General features: G+C 45.1%; 1 protein-coding gene across 4 annotated transcripts; it reads left to right on the top strand.

Annotated features, from left to right (window-relative positions):
* Nucleotides 1–447: 447 nt before the first annotated feature.
* Nucleotides 448–17,602, top strand: nr1h4 (nuclear receptor subfamily 1, group H, member 4). 4 transcript variants are annotated; one of them, XR_006759075.2, is made up of 11 exons: nucleotides 448–553; nucleotides 8,306–8,447; nucleotides 12,751–13,116; nucleotides 13,343–13,483; nucleotides 14,806–14,936; nucleotides 15,485–15,583; nucleotides 15,685–15,784; nucleotides 16,021–16,137; nucleotides 16,295–16,387; nucleotides 16,754–16,886; nucleotides 17,110–17,144. XR_006759075.2 is itself a non-coding variant. In XM_014145656.3 (11 exons), the coding sequence occupies exons 2-11, from the start codon at nucleotides 8,351–8,353 to the stop codon at nucleotides 17,307–17,309; spliced, it is 1,458 nt and encodes a 485-aa protein (XP_014001131.1). In that variant the 5' UTR covers nucleotides 448–553; nucleotides 8,306–8,350; the 3' UTR covers nucleotides 17,310–17,602.
* Nucleotides 17,603–19,421: the final 1,819 nt, after the last annotated feature.

Raw genomic sequence — 19,421 nt, 5'->3', positions numbered from 1 at the left:
CACACTCTCAGGAAAGATTTGTCAGTGTGATGATTCGACTTGAGCTAAATTCTAAGGTTTGCCCACCGAGGCCTATGTATCACTGCATAGTAATAGGTGCGTATATTTCTTTGCAGGCATTATTCATTTGAATAAATGACTGATCATGTTTGGGGAAAGAATCACATACATTACATTTCACAGTCAATAACCTTGCACACTATATTGACATCCTACTTACTGTATTGGAAACAGTACCTCTGCTAAATTTACTCTGAGAACCCCTCTTCTTGAAAGAAATCCATGGTATTTAATACCCTAATCTACTACATACAATGTTTCTGATATTGTGTCCAGTCTTTTGTTTGAGAGGGAAAACTCTTCTTTGTACTTGTGAGTGTGTGTATGTGCGAGTGTGTGTAGCGTGTGTGTGTGTGTGTGTGCGTGTGCATGTGCATGTTTGGCAAGTGTAGGGTGTCAGAGGCTGGACTGCAGTCAACATTACAAATGTAAGGGGAGGAAAAATCAAGAGGCTATCAGAAGAGTCAACACACGAGGAAGAAGACCACCGCTGGTGAGTTCATATCACTATTTTAAATACATTTTACTGGATGAAGAGTAATAGCCTTATTTTAATATGAACCTTTATTCAAACTCTGCTATGGACTGTGTATTTGGAAATCTTAGTTTGACCATAATCTTCCCCAAAGCCACTAGAATGCGTTCTCTTGTTAATGTGAAGAAGCTCAGCGGTGTCCTACTTCTCTTGAGAAACTTGCTACCTGATAGATGAAGTGCTAAGGAGCCATAGTGCATCTTACTGCCTAACAGAGAGATTTAGAAGTTTTAACAGTGTGCTTTGGAAGGGTAATCAACTAAGTTTACTGTTTTTTAAAATTAGTTTTATGTTTATTTTTACACATTAGTGATGCATGCAAGAAGGAACTGACATTGGACAGGTTACAGAGGTTTGGGTGGTTGCACTTGGACGTTAAAAAATATCTTTGCCACCGTGTTGAGCCAGTGTTTTAAGTTGATTCTGTGTCCTTTCCGTCCTGACAACAGTAGCCTAACACATTTATGAAGGTTTTTAAGACCTGCTGTTACAAACAAGTAATGGATAAGGAAAATATAGTTGTTAAGCTTGCATCTACAGTATGTAGGGGGGAAACCAAAATCTTGATTCTGTGGAATCCATTTGAGAGAGAAGCATTTTCTGAAACCTGCAGTTGTGCTAGCTCAAGTTTTCTAAAGCGACAATAGTGCCCACAATTAAAATCAAAGATATCAAAGATTTTAATTGTGAATATTATGTTAGTAATTATGTTAGTAATACACACACACACACACACACACACACACACACACACACACACACACACACACACACACACACACACACACACACACACACACACACACACACACACACACACACACACACACACACACACACACACACACACTGACCCCTCAAATGTAGCACTGGACTTTACCCACAAATCCATCTACTGGCCCTCACTGCAAGGCCACTCTAATCTAACGTAAGTTTCCTGTTTGAATCAGTAAACACTGTGCTATCTGAATCAGGCTACCAGCAAACAGTGTGCAGCGATAAATAGACAAGCAGGGGGACATGCTGAATGAAAGAAAGAGAAATAGATTTATTGTGTGCTTACTGCCTTCAGTCCACATTTTTTTGTGAATCAAGGGTAAATATTTTAAGCTCACCCTTACCCTACCCTCCTCCTTCTCCTTCTCCTCCTCCTTCACCTCCGCATCCTCCTCCTCCTCCAAAAATCTTCCCTTGGGGATGTGCAACATGCTCAGGCCCTTGTCCAACAAAGTGACAACTAGGCCAGACTAGGAGATCCATGGCCACATGTATACACTCCAATAAATTGTCCCCATCACTAAATATGATGGGAAAAAGGAATGAATGTGCACGCAGTCGTTCCCTCCGTTATCCTGCAGTATGATGGATATCAAGGGCTTGTTTTGCCGGATATGTGAGGACATGACTAATGTAACAATACAAATGACAGAGGAACATAACAACAGAAGTCTTTCCTGGGATTTGTTAATTTACTTTTACAATGACAAAGAGGAATCAGATAAATGTAATAATGACATAGTGTATTTGGGATTTCTCTACATTGGGGACCTTAGTCGGTTGTTCCTAGGTATCAGATGAAGGGATATTAGATGGATCCAAAGTTGACACAATGTTAATGTGAAGTTGCTTTATTGGGAGCTATGGAGAGAAATTGCGAGTTACTGTAACAGAGACGATCAATATAGAGGGTCTGTTTTTCTGAGCATCATCAAAGCTTTTATACATAAATGTTTTTGAATCATCCAGAATCCACCAATAGTCAGGTTTGCGCCCATTTCTCCAAACTCTACAGTATGGACCTGTTTAGAGCATCCTCCTCTGTTGATTGCTCTTTCACCTCGTCCTCTCAATATCTTTCACTTTACAGGAGACTTTAGTGTCATGTTTGATGCACAACACAGTGTGGCATATTCATCTATATCCAAAATGATTTAGACCACTCCCCAACCTGGGGTTGCCACCTCTTTCCAGACAGCCCTCATTGAAGGTTCAGCTCATTGGGAATTATGAGTTTGGCACAGTTACAGTATACTGGAAACCATTAGTGAAGAACAGAGGACTGCATGCCTGAGCAGGAGTTAGTGAAACATACAGGTGTCGGATCTTAATTTGACCAGTTTCGTCGCAGGAGTAAAATAGTCCTGCAGCAGGATTTGATTCTAAAAAGTGATAATTTCTAAAACGAAATTAGTTTTGATAGGCTACAGTAAGCTATAGTTCAGGATACACTTGTACTTCATAGTGGAGACTAAAATCTATCTTGTGTTATTAAACTACACTGAACAAAAATATAAACGCAACTTGCAACAATTTCAAAGATTTTACTGAGTTACAGTTCATATAAGGAAATTAGTCAATTTAAATAAATAAATTAGGCCCTAATCTATGGATTTACTGGGAATACAGATATGCATATGTTGGTTATAGATACAGTTGAAGTTGGAAGTTTACATACACCTTAGCCAAATATATTTAAACTCAGTTCTTCACAATTCCTGACATTTAATCCTAGTAAAAATTCCCTGTCTTAGGTTAGTTAGGATCACCACTTTATTTTAAGAATGTGAAATGTCAGAATAATAGTAGAGATAATTATTATTTCAGCTTTAATTTTTTATTTTTTCATCACATTCCCAGTGGGTCAGAAGTTTACATACACTCAATTAGTATTTGGTAGCATTGCCTTTAAATTGTTGAACTTGGGTCAAACATTTCAGGTAGCCTTCCACAACCATCCCACAATAAGTTGGGTGATTTTAGGCCCATTCCTCCTGACAGAGCTGTTGTAACTGAGTCAGGTTTGTAGGCCTCCTTGCTCGCACACGCTTTTCAGTTCTGCCAGCAAATGTTCTATAGGATTGAGGTCAGGGCTTTGTGATGGCCACTCCAGTACCTTGACTTTGTTGCCCTTAAGCCATTTTGCCACAACTTTGGAAGTATGCTTGGTGTTGTTGTCCATTTGGAAGACCCATTTGTGACCAAGCTTTAACTTCCTGACTGATGTCTTGAGATGTTGCTTCAATACATCCACATAATTTTCTTTCCTCATGATGCCATCTATTTTGTGAAGTGCACCAGTCCCTCCTGCAGCAAAGCACCCCCACAACATGATGCTGCCACACCCGTGCTTCACAGTTGGGATGGTGTTCTTTGGCTTGCAAGCCTCCTCCTTTTTCCTCCAAACATAACGATGGTCATTATGGCAAACAGTTCTATTTTTGTTTCATCAGACCAGAGGACACTTCTCCAAAAACTAGGATCTTTGTGCCCATGTGTAGTTGCAAACCGTAGTCTGGCTTTTTATGGCAGTTTTGGAGCAGTGGCTTCTTCCTTGCTGAGCAGCCTTTCAGGTTATGTAGATATTGGACTCGTTTTACTGTGGATAAAAATACTTTTGTACCTGTTTCCTCCAGCATCTTCACAAGGTCCTTTGCTGTTGTTCTGGGATTGATTTGCACTTTTCGCACCAAAGTACATTCATCTCTTGGAGACAGAACGCGTCTCCTTCCTGAGTGGTATACGGCTGCGTGGTCCCATGGTGTTTATACTTGCGTACTATTGTTTGTACAGATGAACGTGGTACCTTCAGGCGTTTGTAAATTGCTCCCAAGGATGAACCAGACTTGTGGAGGTCTACAGTTTTTTTTTCTGAAGTCTTGACTGATTTCTTTTGATTTTCCCATGATGTCAAGCAAAGAGGCACTGAGTTTGAAGGTAGGCCTTGAAATACATCCACAGGTACACCTCCAATTAACTCAAATGATGTCAATTTGCCTATCAGAAGCTTCTAAAGCCATGACATCATTTTCTGGAATTTTCCAAGCTGTTTAAGGCACAGTCAACTTAGTGTATGTAAACTTCTGACCCACTGAAATTGTGATACAGTGAATTATAAGTGAAATAATCTGTCTGTAAACAATTGTTGGAAAAATGACTTGTGTCATGTATAAAGTAGATGTCCTAACCGACTTGCCAAAACTATAGTTTGGTTACAAGAAATTTGTGGAGTGGTTGAAAAAATAGTTTTAATGACTCCAACATGAGTGTATGTAAACTTCCGACTTCAACTGTACCTTACAAAACAAATAGGGGCGTGGATTAGAAAACCAGTCAGTGTCTGGTGTGGCCATCATTTCCCTCATGCAGCGCGACACATCTCCTTGCTGGATATTTGGGTGAACTGGAACACACTGTCGTACAAGGCGATCCAAAGCATCCCAAACATGCTCAGTGGGTGACAATATCTGGTGAGTATGCAGGCCATGGAAGAACTGGGACATTTTCAGCTTCCAGGGATTGTGTACAGATCCTTGCGACATGGGGTCATGCATGATCTTGCTGAAACATGAGTTGATGGCGGCAGATGAATGGCACAACAATGGGCCTCAGGATCTCGTCACGGTATCTGTGTGTATTCAAATTGCCATAGATAAATTGCAATTGTGTTCGTTGTCCAAAGCTTATGCCTGCCCATAAAATAACCCCCCCCCCGCCACCATGGGGCATTCTGTTCACAATGTTGACATCAGCAAACCACTTGCCCACTCAACGCCATCTGCCTGGTACAGTTTAAACCGGGATTCATCTGTGAAAAGCACACTTCTCCGGTGTGCCAGTGGCCATTGAAGGTGAGCATTTGCCGACTGAAGTCGGTTACGATGCCGAACTGCAGTCAGGTCAAACCCTGGTGAGGACGTAGAGTATGCAGATGAGTTTCCCTGAGATGGTTCCTGACGGTTTGTGCAGAAATTCTTCAGTTGTGCAAACCCACAGTTTCATCAGATGTCTGAGTGGCTGGTCACAGACACTCCCGCAGGTGAAGAAGCAGGATGTGGAGGTCCTGGGCTGGCGTGGTTACATGTGGTCTGCGGATGTGAGGCCGGTTGGATGTATTGCCAAATTCTCTAAAACGACATTTGAGACAGCTTATGGTAAAGAAATTAACAAATTCTTTAAATTCTCTGGCAACCTCTCTGGTGGACATTCCTGCAGTCAACATACCAACTCCACGCTGCCTCAAAACTTGAGACATCTGTGGCATTGTGTTGTGTGACAAAACTGTACATTTTAGAGTGGCCTTTTATTGTCCCCAGCACAAGGTGCACCTGTATAATGATCATGCTGTTTAATCAGATCCTTGATATGCCATACCAGTCAGGTGGATGGATTATCTTGGCAAATGAGAAATGCTCACAAACAGGGATATAAACAAATTTGTGCACACCATTTGAGAGAAATAAGCTTTTTGTGTGTATGGAACATTTCTAGGGTTTTTTATTTCAGCTCATGAAATATGGGACCAACACTTTACACGTTCATACATTTTTTTATTCAGTATATATAAAACAATGATTGTTGATATGTAGGGCTGCCTTTCAGATACATTTTTGTACGTTTGAATGTCTCAGTAGTACCTACAGTAGTAGGACATTTATTCTGTCTGGTGCTTTAGCGTTTGGGCAAGCGGGAGAGAAAGAGAACTGATGGCTTTCAATTAATTTATGTAAATCACAAGGCTCATTTGAATGTCCTGCGACGCAGGAAAATTCGCAGCGAGAACAGAGTGATCAAATTAGGATACTATATCTGTAACTAATTAGTCACCGAACTATTATTACTTTTATCACTTCATGTTATGCGTGTGTGCATATACTGTATGCATCCTACATACGGTGTACCTTCTCATTTGCACTGCTTGCTCAGCACAGATGCTCAACAAGTGGGATAGATAAAGTCTAATTAAATTACATGCTGCTTGTTGCTCGGCTTGGTTCACGCACAGGCCAGTGTAATGAGACAGTTTAGGAATGCGGTGAGGGTGGGAAGGATACCATAAGTTCTCTAGAATCAAACTGCATGTCAAACCCAATCAGGGAGAGGTAAGGGCAAATCTAGGGTCTCTCTCTCTCTCTCTCTCTCTCTCTCATCAGGGCTCAACTCAACTCAATCAACTGGAGGGGCATCCAAGTCCCCCAAACTCTAAATCTGCCCAGCGTCAAATATTAACTGCAATACAAACAAAGCAGTGGCATAAATGCCCTGGGGGCTCCAAAGCTTCATTAAATAGTACCTGCAAAACACCAGTCTCAACGTCAACAGTGAAGAGGTGACTCCGGCATGCTGGCCTTCTAGGCAGAGTTCCTCTGTCCAGTGTCTGTGTACTTTTTCCCATCTTAATCTTTTATTTTTATTGGCCAGTCTGAGATATGGCTTTTTCTTTGCAACTCTGCCTAGAAGGCCAGCATCCCGGAGTCGCCTCTTCACTGTTGACGTTGAGACTGGTGTCTCAACATCAACTATTTAATGAAGCTCCCAGTTGAGGACTTGTGAGGCATCTGTTTCTCAAACTAGACACTCTAATGTACTTGTCCTCTTGCTCAGTTGTGTACCGGGGCCTCCCACTCCTCTTTCTATTCTGGTTAGTGCCAGTTTGCGCTGTTCTGTGAAAGGAGTAGTACACAGCGTTGTACGAGATCTTCCGTTTCTTGGCATTTCCTCGCATGGAATAGCCTTCATTTCTCAGAACAAGAATAGACTGATGAGTCTTTGTTTCTGGACATTTTGAGTCTGTAATCGAACCCACAAATGCTCAACTAGTCTTAAGAAGGCCAGTTTTATTGCTTCTTTAATCAGAACAACAGTTTTCAGCTGTGCTAACATAATTGCAAAAGGGTTTTCTAATGATCAGTTAGCCTTTTAAAATGATAAACTTGGATTAGCTAACACAACGTGCCATTGGAACACAGGAGTGATGGTTGCTGATACTGGGCCTCTGTACGCCTATGTAGATATTCCATTAAAGGCCGTTTCCAGCTACAATAGTCATTTACAACATTAACAATGTCTACACTGTATTTCTGATCAATTTTATGTTATTTTAATGGACAAAAAATGTGCTTTTCTTTCAAAAACAAGGACATTTCTAAGTGACCCCAAACTTTTGAATGGTAGTGTATACACACACATGCTCACACATACACTAATACACATACACACTCATACAAACAAACATGCATATGCCCGCGCGTGCACACCCACACACACACACTACCCACCCAGGGAGAGTAACTACAGCATAGTAATAGTATACTGTGTAGTGTAGATGGGGAAGAGTATTAAAGTTATCAGGATGTTTATGGAAAATAGAAGAAATATTACAAAGATTGACCACTGGTCATGTCAAGTTTTGTTGGTACAGAGACAAAATAGCAGTGAGTTATCAGCTACAGCTAAATCATTGATCCAACTCTGTGATCTCCTCTCCTATGACACACACACGCTCAAGTGGGTGATTATTGGGTCCCTGTTGTTCCATAGTGGGGTTGGATCCACCCAGGCCAAACCTGAGCTCCTCACCAGGGACAGGCCCCCATCTGACAAGACCTTTCTCTTCCCTCTGAACATTCAGCCGGGGCAGCTGTTTGGACATGAGTCCCATCTCTCTCTTCTTCTCATACTCTCATCGCTGTCCCTTGTCTCCCCGTGATTCCTCTCAGAGGAGCAGAGATCCATCCCATTGCCACAGACTTCAGCTGCACGCCTCCACAGTGGACAACAGTAACCTTTAGTTTTGCATCATAGAGGGTAGCTTAAAATAGGCAATGATATCACAGCTAGGAGACTGAGGAGACCTGTCGTCAGCGTGGATATAAAATGTTTGGAGAGTTGCAGATTCCTCAGATGTGTGGTTCCCTGTGTGTGTGTTGATAGATTAAGCGGGTGTTCCTAAGAACTGACTGTGGATCAGCTGTCCAGATGAGAGAGTGGAGTGAGTCGGAGATGACCATGTCTGCCGGTGGTTACCTCTCCGCCTTTGATGGATACGGCATTTCCGAGCCTCTGCAGTACTACGGTGAGCGACTCTTGATCTGGACTGTCTGCAATTATACTAAAATAATCTAGTCAGATTTTTTAGGGGTTATAAATTGTCTGCAATACTATGGTATGCTGATCCAAACACAATTTATCTTGATACATACCCTGTAATTGTATGGTGATGACCTAATTGAATCAAAATGTCATGATTAGACATTTATATTCCACATGTTTATGCTTGCTTTGTTCTGCTTTAGTTTGTGTGTTGCTTTTTTGTTCAAATGTTTAGTGCCGTAGGGCCTGCAGATTAGAAAGGGAGACTTGTAGGGATACATAATGTGGGTCTAACCTTATACATTTAGAAAATAACTATTTAATGGTACTATTTAATGTATTTTTTCCAATACACAGGATGTTAGCTAACAAAAAAATGTCATTGGAAAGAGGGGCTATTTATAATGGTTGCAGTGGAGAGTTATGGCCTAATCCGAACTATGAGGCTTCTTTCTTCACATTGTTGTCCTCTCCTCTCCTAGCTGGATGGATGGGATATGACAAGCTGCATGATGGGGGGTAGTGTTAGTGTGCGTGGGAAGGAGGGCGATCCGGGTGTTTACACAGTGCTGAAACGGTTTACTAACAGAGCTCACCACAGCGTTGTCACACAAGCAAAAGCTCAGTATTGGCCTCCATTCTCACCAGGACAGGAAACATCTGGGAGAGACGGAATGAGTTAGAAAAGTGGAGAGAGTTAGAAAAGTGGAGAGAGAGAGAGAGAGAGAGAGAGAGAGAGAGAGAGAGAGAGAGAGAGAGAAAGGCTAGAGAGTCAAGGTTCTAGAAGAGGGGTGAGGAAGGTTGTGGTTGAGGATGGGGTGAGTTTTGGGATTCAGAAATTAGGGGTCATAGGTCAGAGGTTGGACTCTAGAAGTCACTGTGGTATTCAGTCCATGTCAGGGCATCAGAGTTGTGGACGAATATCCATGCTTATATGGTAAGAAAACACTCGAAGTGTGCCTGAGTACAGTGTAACGTGTACAACCCCTAGTATTGATGCATTTTGAGAAAGGATGGAACTTCTAGTCATTGTTGGTGTCACGGTTGTTGTAATAGATGGACCGAGGCGCGGCGGGTACGTGAATGCTCATTTTTATTTATCCAAAACAAACACGAAAAGCGATAAACTGACGACAAAACAGTCTTGTAGGCAACACACAGCAATACAAGAAACAATCTCCCACAATTCCCAAAACAAACACACTCCTAAATATAGGACCTTCAATCAGAGGCAACGATAGACAGCTGCCTCCAATTGAAGGCCCCAATCCCCATACCTAAACATAGAAATACAATACCCTAGCACAGACAGAACTAACAACATAGAACTAAGCAAAAATCCCCGGACTAATAGATCAAATACCCCTCTACATGAACACATACTCAAACACACCCTGAACCACATAAAACAAATACCCCCTGCCACGTCCTGACTAAACTAATAAGAACAAATAACCCCTTTACTGGTCAGGATGTGACAGTACCCCCCCCCCCCCCCCCCCCCCCCCAAAGGTGCACACCCCGGATGCACCTGACAAAAAAAAAACTACAAAAATCAACCCCTTACTAAAGGGAGGGAAGGGAGGGTGGCTGCCATCACCGACGGCTCCCGTGCTACACCCCCCCTCCCCAACCCTCCTACAGTGGAGGTGGCTCAGGCTCAGGCCTTAGTCCCCTACCTGACCAATCCACCCCCACTGAATACCTCTGCCTGAGGCCATTCACTCTAGACCCTGGACTGGACTCTGGGAGCTCCGGACTGTAGGACGACTCTGGGAGCTCCGGACTGTAGGACGACTCTGGGAGCTCCGGACAGTGGGCCGTCTCTCTTGGTTCTGGACAGTGGGCCGTCTCTCCTGGTTCCGGACAGTGGGCCGTCTCTCCTGGTTCCGGACAGTGGGCCGTCTCTCCTGGTTCCGGACAGTGGGCCGTCTCTCCTGGTTCCGGACAGTGGGCCGTCTCTCTTGGTTCCGGACAGTCTGGACGAGGCACTGTTGCCGGACACTCTGGACGAGGCACTGTTGCCGGAAGTTCTGGATGAGGCACTGTTGCCGGAAGTTCTGGACGATATACTGTTGCCGGAAGTTCTGGACGAGGCACTGTTGCCGGAAGTTCTGGACAAGGCACTGTTACCGGGCACTCTGGACGAGGCACTGTCGTCGGAAGCTCGGGACTGGGCTGACGCACTGGAAGCCTGATGCGTGGGGCTGGTAGTGGAGGTACCAGACTGGTGACACGCACCTCAGGGCTAGTGCGGGGAGCAGGAACAGGACGTACTGGACTGGGCTGATGCACTGGAAGCCTAGTGCGTGGGGCTGGTACTGGAGGCATCAGGCTAGGGACACGCACCCCAAGGCTAGTGCGAGGAGCGGGAACAGGACGTACTGGACTGGGCTGACGCACTGGAAGCCTAGTGCGTGGTGCTGGTAGTGGAGGTACCAGACTAGGGACACGCATCCCAAGGCTAGTGCGAGGAGCAGGAACAGGATGAGTTGGACTGGGCTGACGCACTGGAAGCCTGGTGCGTGGTGCTGGTTCTGGATGTGCCAGACTGGAAACACGCACCTCAGGGCTAGTGCGAGGAGCAGGAACAGGACGAGTTGGACTGGGCTGACGCACTGGAAGCCTGGTGCATGGTGCTGGTACTGGATGTGCCAGGCTGAAGACACACACGCACCTCAGGGCTAGTGCGAGGAGCAGGATACACTGGACTGTAGGCGCACTGGCGGTCTCGAGTGCAGGACTGGCACCGCCCGTACTGGCTGGGTGCCCAATTCCCCCTGGCAAATGCGGGGCGCTGGCACTGCGCACACCGACCTAAAGATACTTGGCCTCGCCACAGTACGCATTAACCCGAAGCAGGGGACCTGTCCAGTCAAAGGTTGCTTAACAAAAGCACGGGGATTTGGCTTGGGGCTTAATCCTCGCCCAGCCAAACTACCCGTGTGCCTCCCCCAAAAAAATTATTGGGGCTGCCTCTCCGGTTTGAACGCCAACCGTGTTCCCCTGTAACATTCCCGGTCCTCTTTCGCCGTCCTCCATGGGCCCACTCCGGCTTTAATCTCCTCCCAGGTCCATGACTCCCGACAGTCCATCTGTTGCTGCTCCCTCCTCCGCTGCTTGGTCCGTGTTTGGTGGGAGATTCTGTCACGGTCGTCGTAATAGATGGACCAAGGCGCAGCGGGTACGTGAATGCTCATTTTTATTTATCCAAAACAAACATGAAAAGCGATAAACTGACGACAAAACAGTCTTGTAGGCAACACACAGCAATACAAGAAACAATCTCCCACAATTCCCAAAACAAACACACTCCTAAATATAGGACCTTCAATCAGAGGCAACGATAGACAGCTGCCTCCAATTGAAGGCCCCAATCCCCATACCTAAACATAGAAATACAATACCCTAGCACAGACAGAACTAACAACATAGAACTAACCAAAAAACCCCGGACTAATAAATCAAATACCCCTCTACATTAACACATACTCAAACACACCCTGAACCACATAAAACAAATACCCCCTGCCACGTCCTGACCAAACTAATAAGAACAAATAACCCCTTTACTGGTCAGGATGTGACAGTTGGTCATAATCATTCAATGTTTTTGTGTTTAAAAGAAGAAACCTCTCACTTTTTCAGTTCTTTTCTGAACTAATAAAATGCCAAGAGACTCAGGTTATGGAAGAGGATCTTTCTGATCAGAGTGACTGATTTAGGGCTGATCTGTGACCAGCTCTTCTCCTTATAATGCAGATGTGCTTCAGAAGAGCTGCCAGGGGCGACACATGTTCCCTCTGTGGACGTGGGGCTTGAAGTAACAAAACGTTCACAGATCCACCGGCCACCCCGCTACGCTCACAGAACATTCAGTCAAACACCAATCTACACGGCCATAAAACACTGAATAAAACTCTATAAAAAATATCAAATTCATAAACAACGCTGTAACCTCTCAGCTGCATCCTGTTTCCACAGTCCAAACTGGTTCACAAGGTCTTGCTCTGACGTTTTTTTATTACGCCCCACAGGACAAATAAAAGACACGTAAGATTGTGGACAAGGAACACATTCTTTTGATGCACTTTGACTTAAAAACCAGTTTGACAGTAATAATGGCTCTGGTAGAAAAATGCATTTATTTAGTAATATGTGCCGGTGGACCCTCTAGGCTAGCCATTAGACGTTCCCAAATCCACTCCTGTGGTGCACATAAACTTAACTGGAGTGACCAGGACAAAAACACTTAATTAATTTTGTGTTGTTATCCCATCACACAGATGTGCTGGGGGACCCTTTGGGCTACTCTTTCCAGGAGCCAGACCTACAGGGCCTAGCCTTCAGCCAACAGCAGTACAGCCCCGTCAACCTGCAATTCTCTGTCTACGAACCACCGTCCTCCCAGCCATGCCACCCACCCTACACCCACCCCTACGGCCCCCACTGCCTGGAGGCTCCCTGTGAGCCCAGCCCGGAGCCCCAGTGTGGAGGCCTGGGGAAGGGGGGTGGCGGAGGTCTGCACCTGGTCAAGAGGACCAGGCTGGGCCCTGGAGGGCGGGTGAGGGGCCTGGATGAGCTTTGTGTGGTGTGTGGAGACAAAGCCTCTGGCTACCATTACAATGCCCTCACCTGTGAAGGCTGCAAAGGTAGGGGAGGCAGTGTTTAATCAAAGTTTACAACAATATTTGGGAGGGTCAATCTGAAAGTTTTGTCATAGAGCCTGCTATTTCTGATTCTGTCTGAATATGTGTTTCTAATTTGAATGGGAAAATCTTTATCTGGATTAACTTTAATTGAAATGGACCCCAACTAGAGGTGGTTGCTACTCAAACCCATATCATAATCTGTCATTACTGTACTCCTGTGCTTCAGGTTTTTTCCGAAGGAGTGTGACAAAGAAAGCAGTGTACCGGTGTAAAAGTGGCGGAGGCTGTGAGATGGATATGTACATGCGGAGGAAGTGCCAGGACTGCCGCCTGAGGAAATGTCGTGCTGTGGGCATGCTAGACGAATGTGAGTGGAACGTACTATAACAAAATGCCTGTAGGTATCAGAACTCAGGATAAGACCCAGATGCAGACAGTTTGAATCACAGATGTTTATTAACAAAACAGGGGACAGGCGGACGACAGGTCAAGTGCAGGCAGAGGTTGGTAATCCAGGGCAGAGTCAGTAAGGTACAGAACGGCAGGCAGGCAGGGTCAGGGCAGGCAGGGTCAGGGCAGGCAGGGTCAGGGCAGGCAGGATCAGGGCAGGCAGGGTCAGGGCAGGCAGGCAGGGTCAGGGCAGGGTCAGGGCAGGCAGGGTCAGGGCAGGCAGTGTCAGGGCACGCAGGGTCAGGGCAGTCAGGATCAGGGCAGGCAGGGTCAGGGCAGGGTCAGGATCAGGGCAGGGTCAGGGCAGGCAGGGTCAGGGCAGGCAGGGTCAGGGCAGGGCAGGCAGGGTCAGGGCAGGCAGGGTCAGGATCAGGGCAGGGTCAGGGCAGGCAGGCAGGGTCAGGGCAGGCAGGGTCAGGGCAGGGTCAGGGCAGTCAGGATCAGGGCAGGCAGGGTCAGGGCAGGCAGGGTCAGGGCAGGGCAGGTAGGGTCAGGGCAGCCAGGGTCAGGGCAGGCAGGATCAGGGCAGGCAGGGTCAGGGCAGGCAGGCAGGGTCAGGGCAAGGTCAGGGCAGGCAGTGTCAGGGCAGGCAGTGTCAGGGCAGGCAGGGTCAGGGCAGGCAGGGTCAGGGCAGTCAGGATCAGGGCAGGGTCTGGGCAGGCAGGGTCAGGGCAGAGTCAGGGCAGTCAGGATCAGGGCAGGCAGGGTCAGGGCAGGCAGGGTCAGGGCAGGCAGGGTCAGGGCAGGCAGGGTCAGGGCAGGCAGGGTCAGGGCAAGCAGAGTGGTCAAAAGAGAAACATGAGTACGGGAATACACGCTGGTAGGCTTGACGAGGCAAGACGAACTGGCAACAGACAAACAGAAAACACAGGCATAAATGCACAGGGGATAATGGGGAAAATGGGCAACACCCGGAGGGGGGTGGAGACAAGCACAAGACAGGTGAAACAGATCAAGGTGTGACAGTAAGGATATTTGAACTATTTTGAACTGAAAGTGATGTGAATAAAGACAAAGTCCGATAGCAATAAGATCAAGAATCATGACCAGTGACCAAATATCCAATTTAAAGCCAGGCGGACTTAAACATTTGTCATTGCTAAGACAACCAAAATACCTTGGACGTGGATCCCTTGCAAAAATGTGCTATATCTCAATACATCTCCCCAGTTAAATAAAAGACAAATAAATGAAAGATAATTGCCTATGTGAGTCTGACAGAGGCAGTTGTGTTGCCAGGTCTGCTGACGGAGGTGCAGTGCCAGTCCAAGAGGCTGAGGAAGGGAGCCAAGCACAGAGGAGGAGGGCCTGAGGAGGAGGAGAACATGGAAAGCAGGAGCGTCAGCTCCACCAGCAGGCTGCCAGGACAGGTACATCCCTTTCTCCTCTCCTCCATTCAAACTTTCTCATCTAGTTTTCTAACCTTAAGTGTTTTGGTTAACTTTCTTGAATATTATGAATGGGGAAGACATTGTAGCTTGCTGTTTTTGAAAGATACCCCAAGATCATAATATTTGTCCAAAGCAAATATCCAAGCGTCTAAATAGTTACAGACCTTTGGATGATCATCTTGTCGAATGGATTGCACCACTGGAGTACCCGGATCTCTTCCTCAGACCCCAAGTTCACTTACTTTGGTTCATAAGTGGCCCTCTCCCATATTACTTTCTTGGACATCCAGTTTAAGTTCTTGGACCATCAGCATGTCCAAGATCACATTTTTGGACAATCAGATAATTTTATTGGTCAATGCATATGTCTTTGGAATGCTCCATCAGTAGCCTGAAACACTTGTGAATTATTTCTTATGGGGGCGTCCTGTAGTACGAACCCTACTTATACTCCAAGTCTGTTTCAGAATGATCATTCCACTCAGCAATCAACTGATCTGTTGGTGATGCATTTCCTTCCGTGACAGGTGGTGTCTGCAAATCTGTCAAGAGAACAGAATCATGTGCTGGACAGGATGGTGGAGGCTCTTCGGCAGTACAGGGCGCAGTACACTGTACACTGTAGGGTGGGTTGCTGATTAGAATAGTCATTCTGTTGTCCGTGGATTGAGATTTAAAGATGTGTTCCCATCTCATTGAGAGCTTATTCAGGCAGTTTTTTCTGCAGGTGTTTGAGTGGACTTGTACAGAGGATGGTGGAGACAGACTAATGGACGTGGCCTCCCCTCCCTCTCAGAGGCTGCTGCAGTTTGCCAAGAGTGTACCTGGTGAGTTGGGCCTCATCTCGTACATCAGCTTCCTCTCCTTTCTTGTTTCTGCACTGATATGAAAGAACTAAACAGGTCAAATGGAAAGCAAATACCTGGTAAGCATACATCATTTTTCTTTCAGCTACCATATGTTTTCAGATTTAAAAAAAACCCTCTTTCTTCTCTCTGTGGCCCCGCTGCTTCTGAATGACCTCCAGCAGTATTAACTAATCTAGCGTCTGGTGTCCGTGTAGGCTTTGAGCTCCTGAACTGCTCGGACCAGAGCACCCTCCTCTCTAGTTCCTCTGTGGAGGTCATGTTTCTGCTCTCAGCGCAGCAGTTCACCCAAAACCCGGCAGCCTGTAGTCCAGGTACTGACACCACTACACCACCATGAGGATTGTGGGTGTCTGAGTCATTTGGCCTGGCTCCATTTCAGCATACCGAAGAGGTAGAGGATAGGGATGAAAATGGATCCGAGCCGATTATGACATAGAGCTAATCATTTCTTCCCCCTTATTTTACAAGAACTACAGCCTTTCAACATCTCAACTCATCATTGGCTGAAAACCTTGGAGTCCAAGGAAAACATTCATAGTGGGACTGGCCCTGTAAACTCAGGTAAGGCACACTGTCCTTATTAGATACAGTATATACACCACCATAGTATCCCATCTTACGAGCTTTATTTGTAATACTATTTGAAGAGAGGTTCAACGGATTTTTAAAAAACATTTTAGCTTATTTTCCACTAGCATTGATACAGGCAAAAAAATATACTAGCCCGGAGAATCTGGACATTGCTAAATAACCAGCTAAACAACTTATTAAAAATGGTTTGGATGAAACCAAAACACGTAAGTCGAAAATATGCTAAAACTTCAAAATAGTGAACTAAAACCTTCAAAGAAGTTAGAATGAAGTGTTGCAGTGGGGCAAAAAAGGAAATGGTGTGTTTTTACTCTATTCTTCAATTGTGTGTCTTAGCTAGTGTGTCTGTGTGCAGGAATCAATGAGGACCTGCTAGGACCGGTGATCAACTTCTTCCACAGCATGGCAGCATTGGGGGTGACAGAGGCTGAATATGCCCTGCTCACTGCTACGGTACTGCTATGCTCAGGTGATTGGCTCTCTATGCCTGACATATTACTGTATGAAAAGCAAAATGTATTTATTAATACATTTTTAATACATATAACACAATACTTTTTTATTAATAAAGACACTTTTTATTTACTTATCATTTTCCTCCAAGAGTGTCTAAATATCTCCTCTAGCTTGCCCAGATAGTGATGACAAACTCATATATGTCGTTCTGTCATCTACTGTATCTCTGTTAGCAGACGAAGCGTCGCTGCGAGCGGTTGCGTGTGTGGAGAGCTTACAGGAGCTGATCCTGGAGCTGCTGTCCAGGGTGTGCGGAGCCTGGTGTGGAGCCCAGGGCCCTCAGGGAGCCCAGCGCTTCGCTCGCCTGTTGGGGAGACTCACGGAGCTGCGCACGCTACAACACAACCACCTCACCCTGCTCCAACAGCAGCCCTGAGACAGTCAGCCCTGAGACAGACACTGAGCACGGAGAGACAGGGATACAAATAGTTTAAATAAAGACTTAGTTTAATAGTTTAAATAAATACTTAATTTTGTATGTTTTCTCAAATGTGTACCCAAAAAATGTAACACTATTGGCCATTTATGATTATGCGATTTATCATGAAAATACCATTCTTTTCAGTGACTGGTTTTTACTGTAAAGTTTAACGTCACAGACCAGTATTAAACCAATATGAGTTTTGTTATATGGAGTACACAAATGTATTAAAAAAGTATTTTATCATACCTTGGCAGTCATCGTGTTTGTGTCAGCTCGTTTCCAGGATGAAAATGAATCAACCACCTGGCCATAATACTTCCATACACCGCTCTGGTAGATCTGTTATAACTTGTTCTCTTGGAGTTTAAAGGGATAGTTAACAAAAAATATAAATATAAATGATTTTACACTTACCTAGGATGTTGTCGGTCGACAGTATCAGCTTGGCAGTTTAGTGCAAAACAGTTTATTGATATCAATTGTGTCTAACATCAGAAAACATGGCAATACACCTTACAGATACCTCAGTCGTCCAACTTCTATTGCAACCACATCACTCCCACTCTGTGATAAAGGGAATTATTTCTCATGGTTGTTGAATTTATTTTCTTCAGACCGCTTTAATAAGTGCTCCACAAAGCAGGGAGAATTCCTATTTGCTACTTTCAAAAAACTAAATCACTCTTAAAACGCTATATGTGGAAATGTAAGTAAAATGTAAAAGTAAAGATATATTCAATGTTCTGTTCTGATACATAACTGTGCCACTGTAAAAGCTGTGACTAGTTATCACTGTTGATGGCAGTAAAGCATAGTTGGGTAGAAACACATACAGTGAGGGAAAAAAATATTTGATCCCCTGCTGATTTTGTATGTTTGCCCACTGACAAAGAAATGATCAGTCTATAATTTTAATGGTAGGTTTATTTGAACAGTGAGAGACAGAATAACAACAAAAAAATCCAGAAAACGTATGTCAAAAATGTTATAAAATGAGCTGAGATTAGTTTATAAAATGAGTTGAGATTAGGAGCACACTCTTAAAGGGAGTGCTCCTAATCTCAGTTTGTTACCTGTATAAAAGACACGTGTCCACAGAAGCAATCAATCAATCAGATTCCAAACTCTCCACCATGGCCAAGACCAAAGAGCTCTCCAAGGATGTCAGGGACCAGATTGTAGACCTACACAAGGCTGGAATGGGCTACAAGACCATCGCCAAGCAGCTTGGTGAAAAGGTGACAACAGTTGGTGCGATTATTCGCAAATGGAAGAAAGACAAAATAACTGTCAATCTCCCTCGGCCTGGGGCTCCATGCAAGATCTCACATCGTGGAGTTGCAATGATCATGAGAACCATGAGGAATCAGCCCAGAACTAGAATCAGAATCTTGTCAATGATCTCAAGGCAGCTGGGACCATAGTCACCAAGAAAACAATTGGTAACGCTCTACGTCGTGAAGGACTGAAATCCTGCAGCGCCCGCAAGGTCCCCCTGCTCAAGAAAGCACATATACATGCCCGTCTGAAGTTTGCCAATGAACATCTGAATGATTCAGAGGACAACTGGGTGAAAGTGTTGTGGTCAGATGACACCAAAATGGAGCTCTTTGCCATCAACTCAACTCGCTGTGTTTGGAGGAGGAATGCTGCCTATGACCCCAAGAACACCATCCCCACCGTCAAACATGGAGGTGGAAACATTATGCTTTGGGGGTGCTTTTCTGCTAAGGGGACAGGACACCTTCACTGCATCAAAGGGACGATGGACGGGGCCATGTACCGTCAAATCTTGGGTGAGAACCTCCTTCCCTCAGCCAGGGCATTGAAAATGGGTCGTGGATGGGTATTCCAGCATGACAATGACCCAAAACACACGGCCAAAGCAACAAAGGAGTGGCTCAAAAAGAAGCACATTAAGGTCCTGGAGTGGCCTAGCCAGTCTCCAGACCTTAATCCCATAGAAAATCTGTGGAGGGAGCTGAAGGTTCAAGTTGCCAAACGTCAGCCTCGAAACCTTAATGTCTTGGAGAAGATCTGCAAAGAGGAGTGGGACAAAATCCC

The sequence above is a fragment of the Salmo salar genome, chromosome 15, assembly GCF_965601325.2.
Source record: "Salmo salar chromosome 15, fSalSal1, whole genome shotgun sequence".
Lineage (NCBI taxonomy): Eukaryota > Metazoa > Chordata > Actinopteri > Salmoniformes > Salmonidae > Salmo > Salmo salar.
The sequence above is the reverse complement of the archived record's forward strand: the minus strand, read 5'-3'. Positions and strand labels throughout refer to the sequence as shown.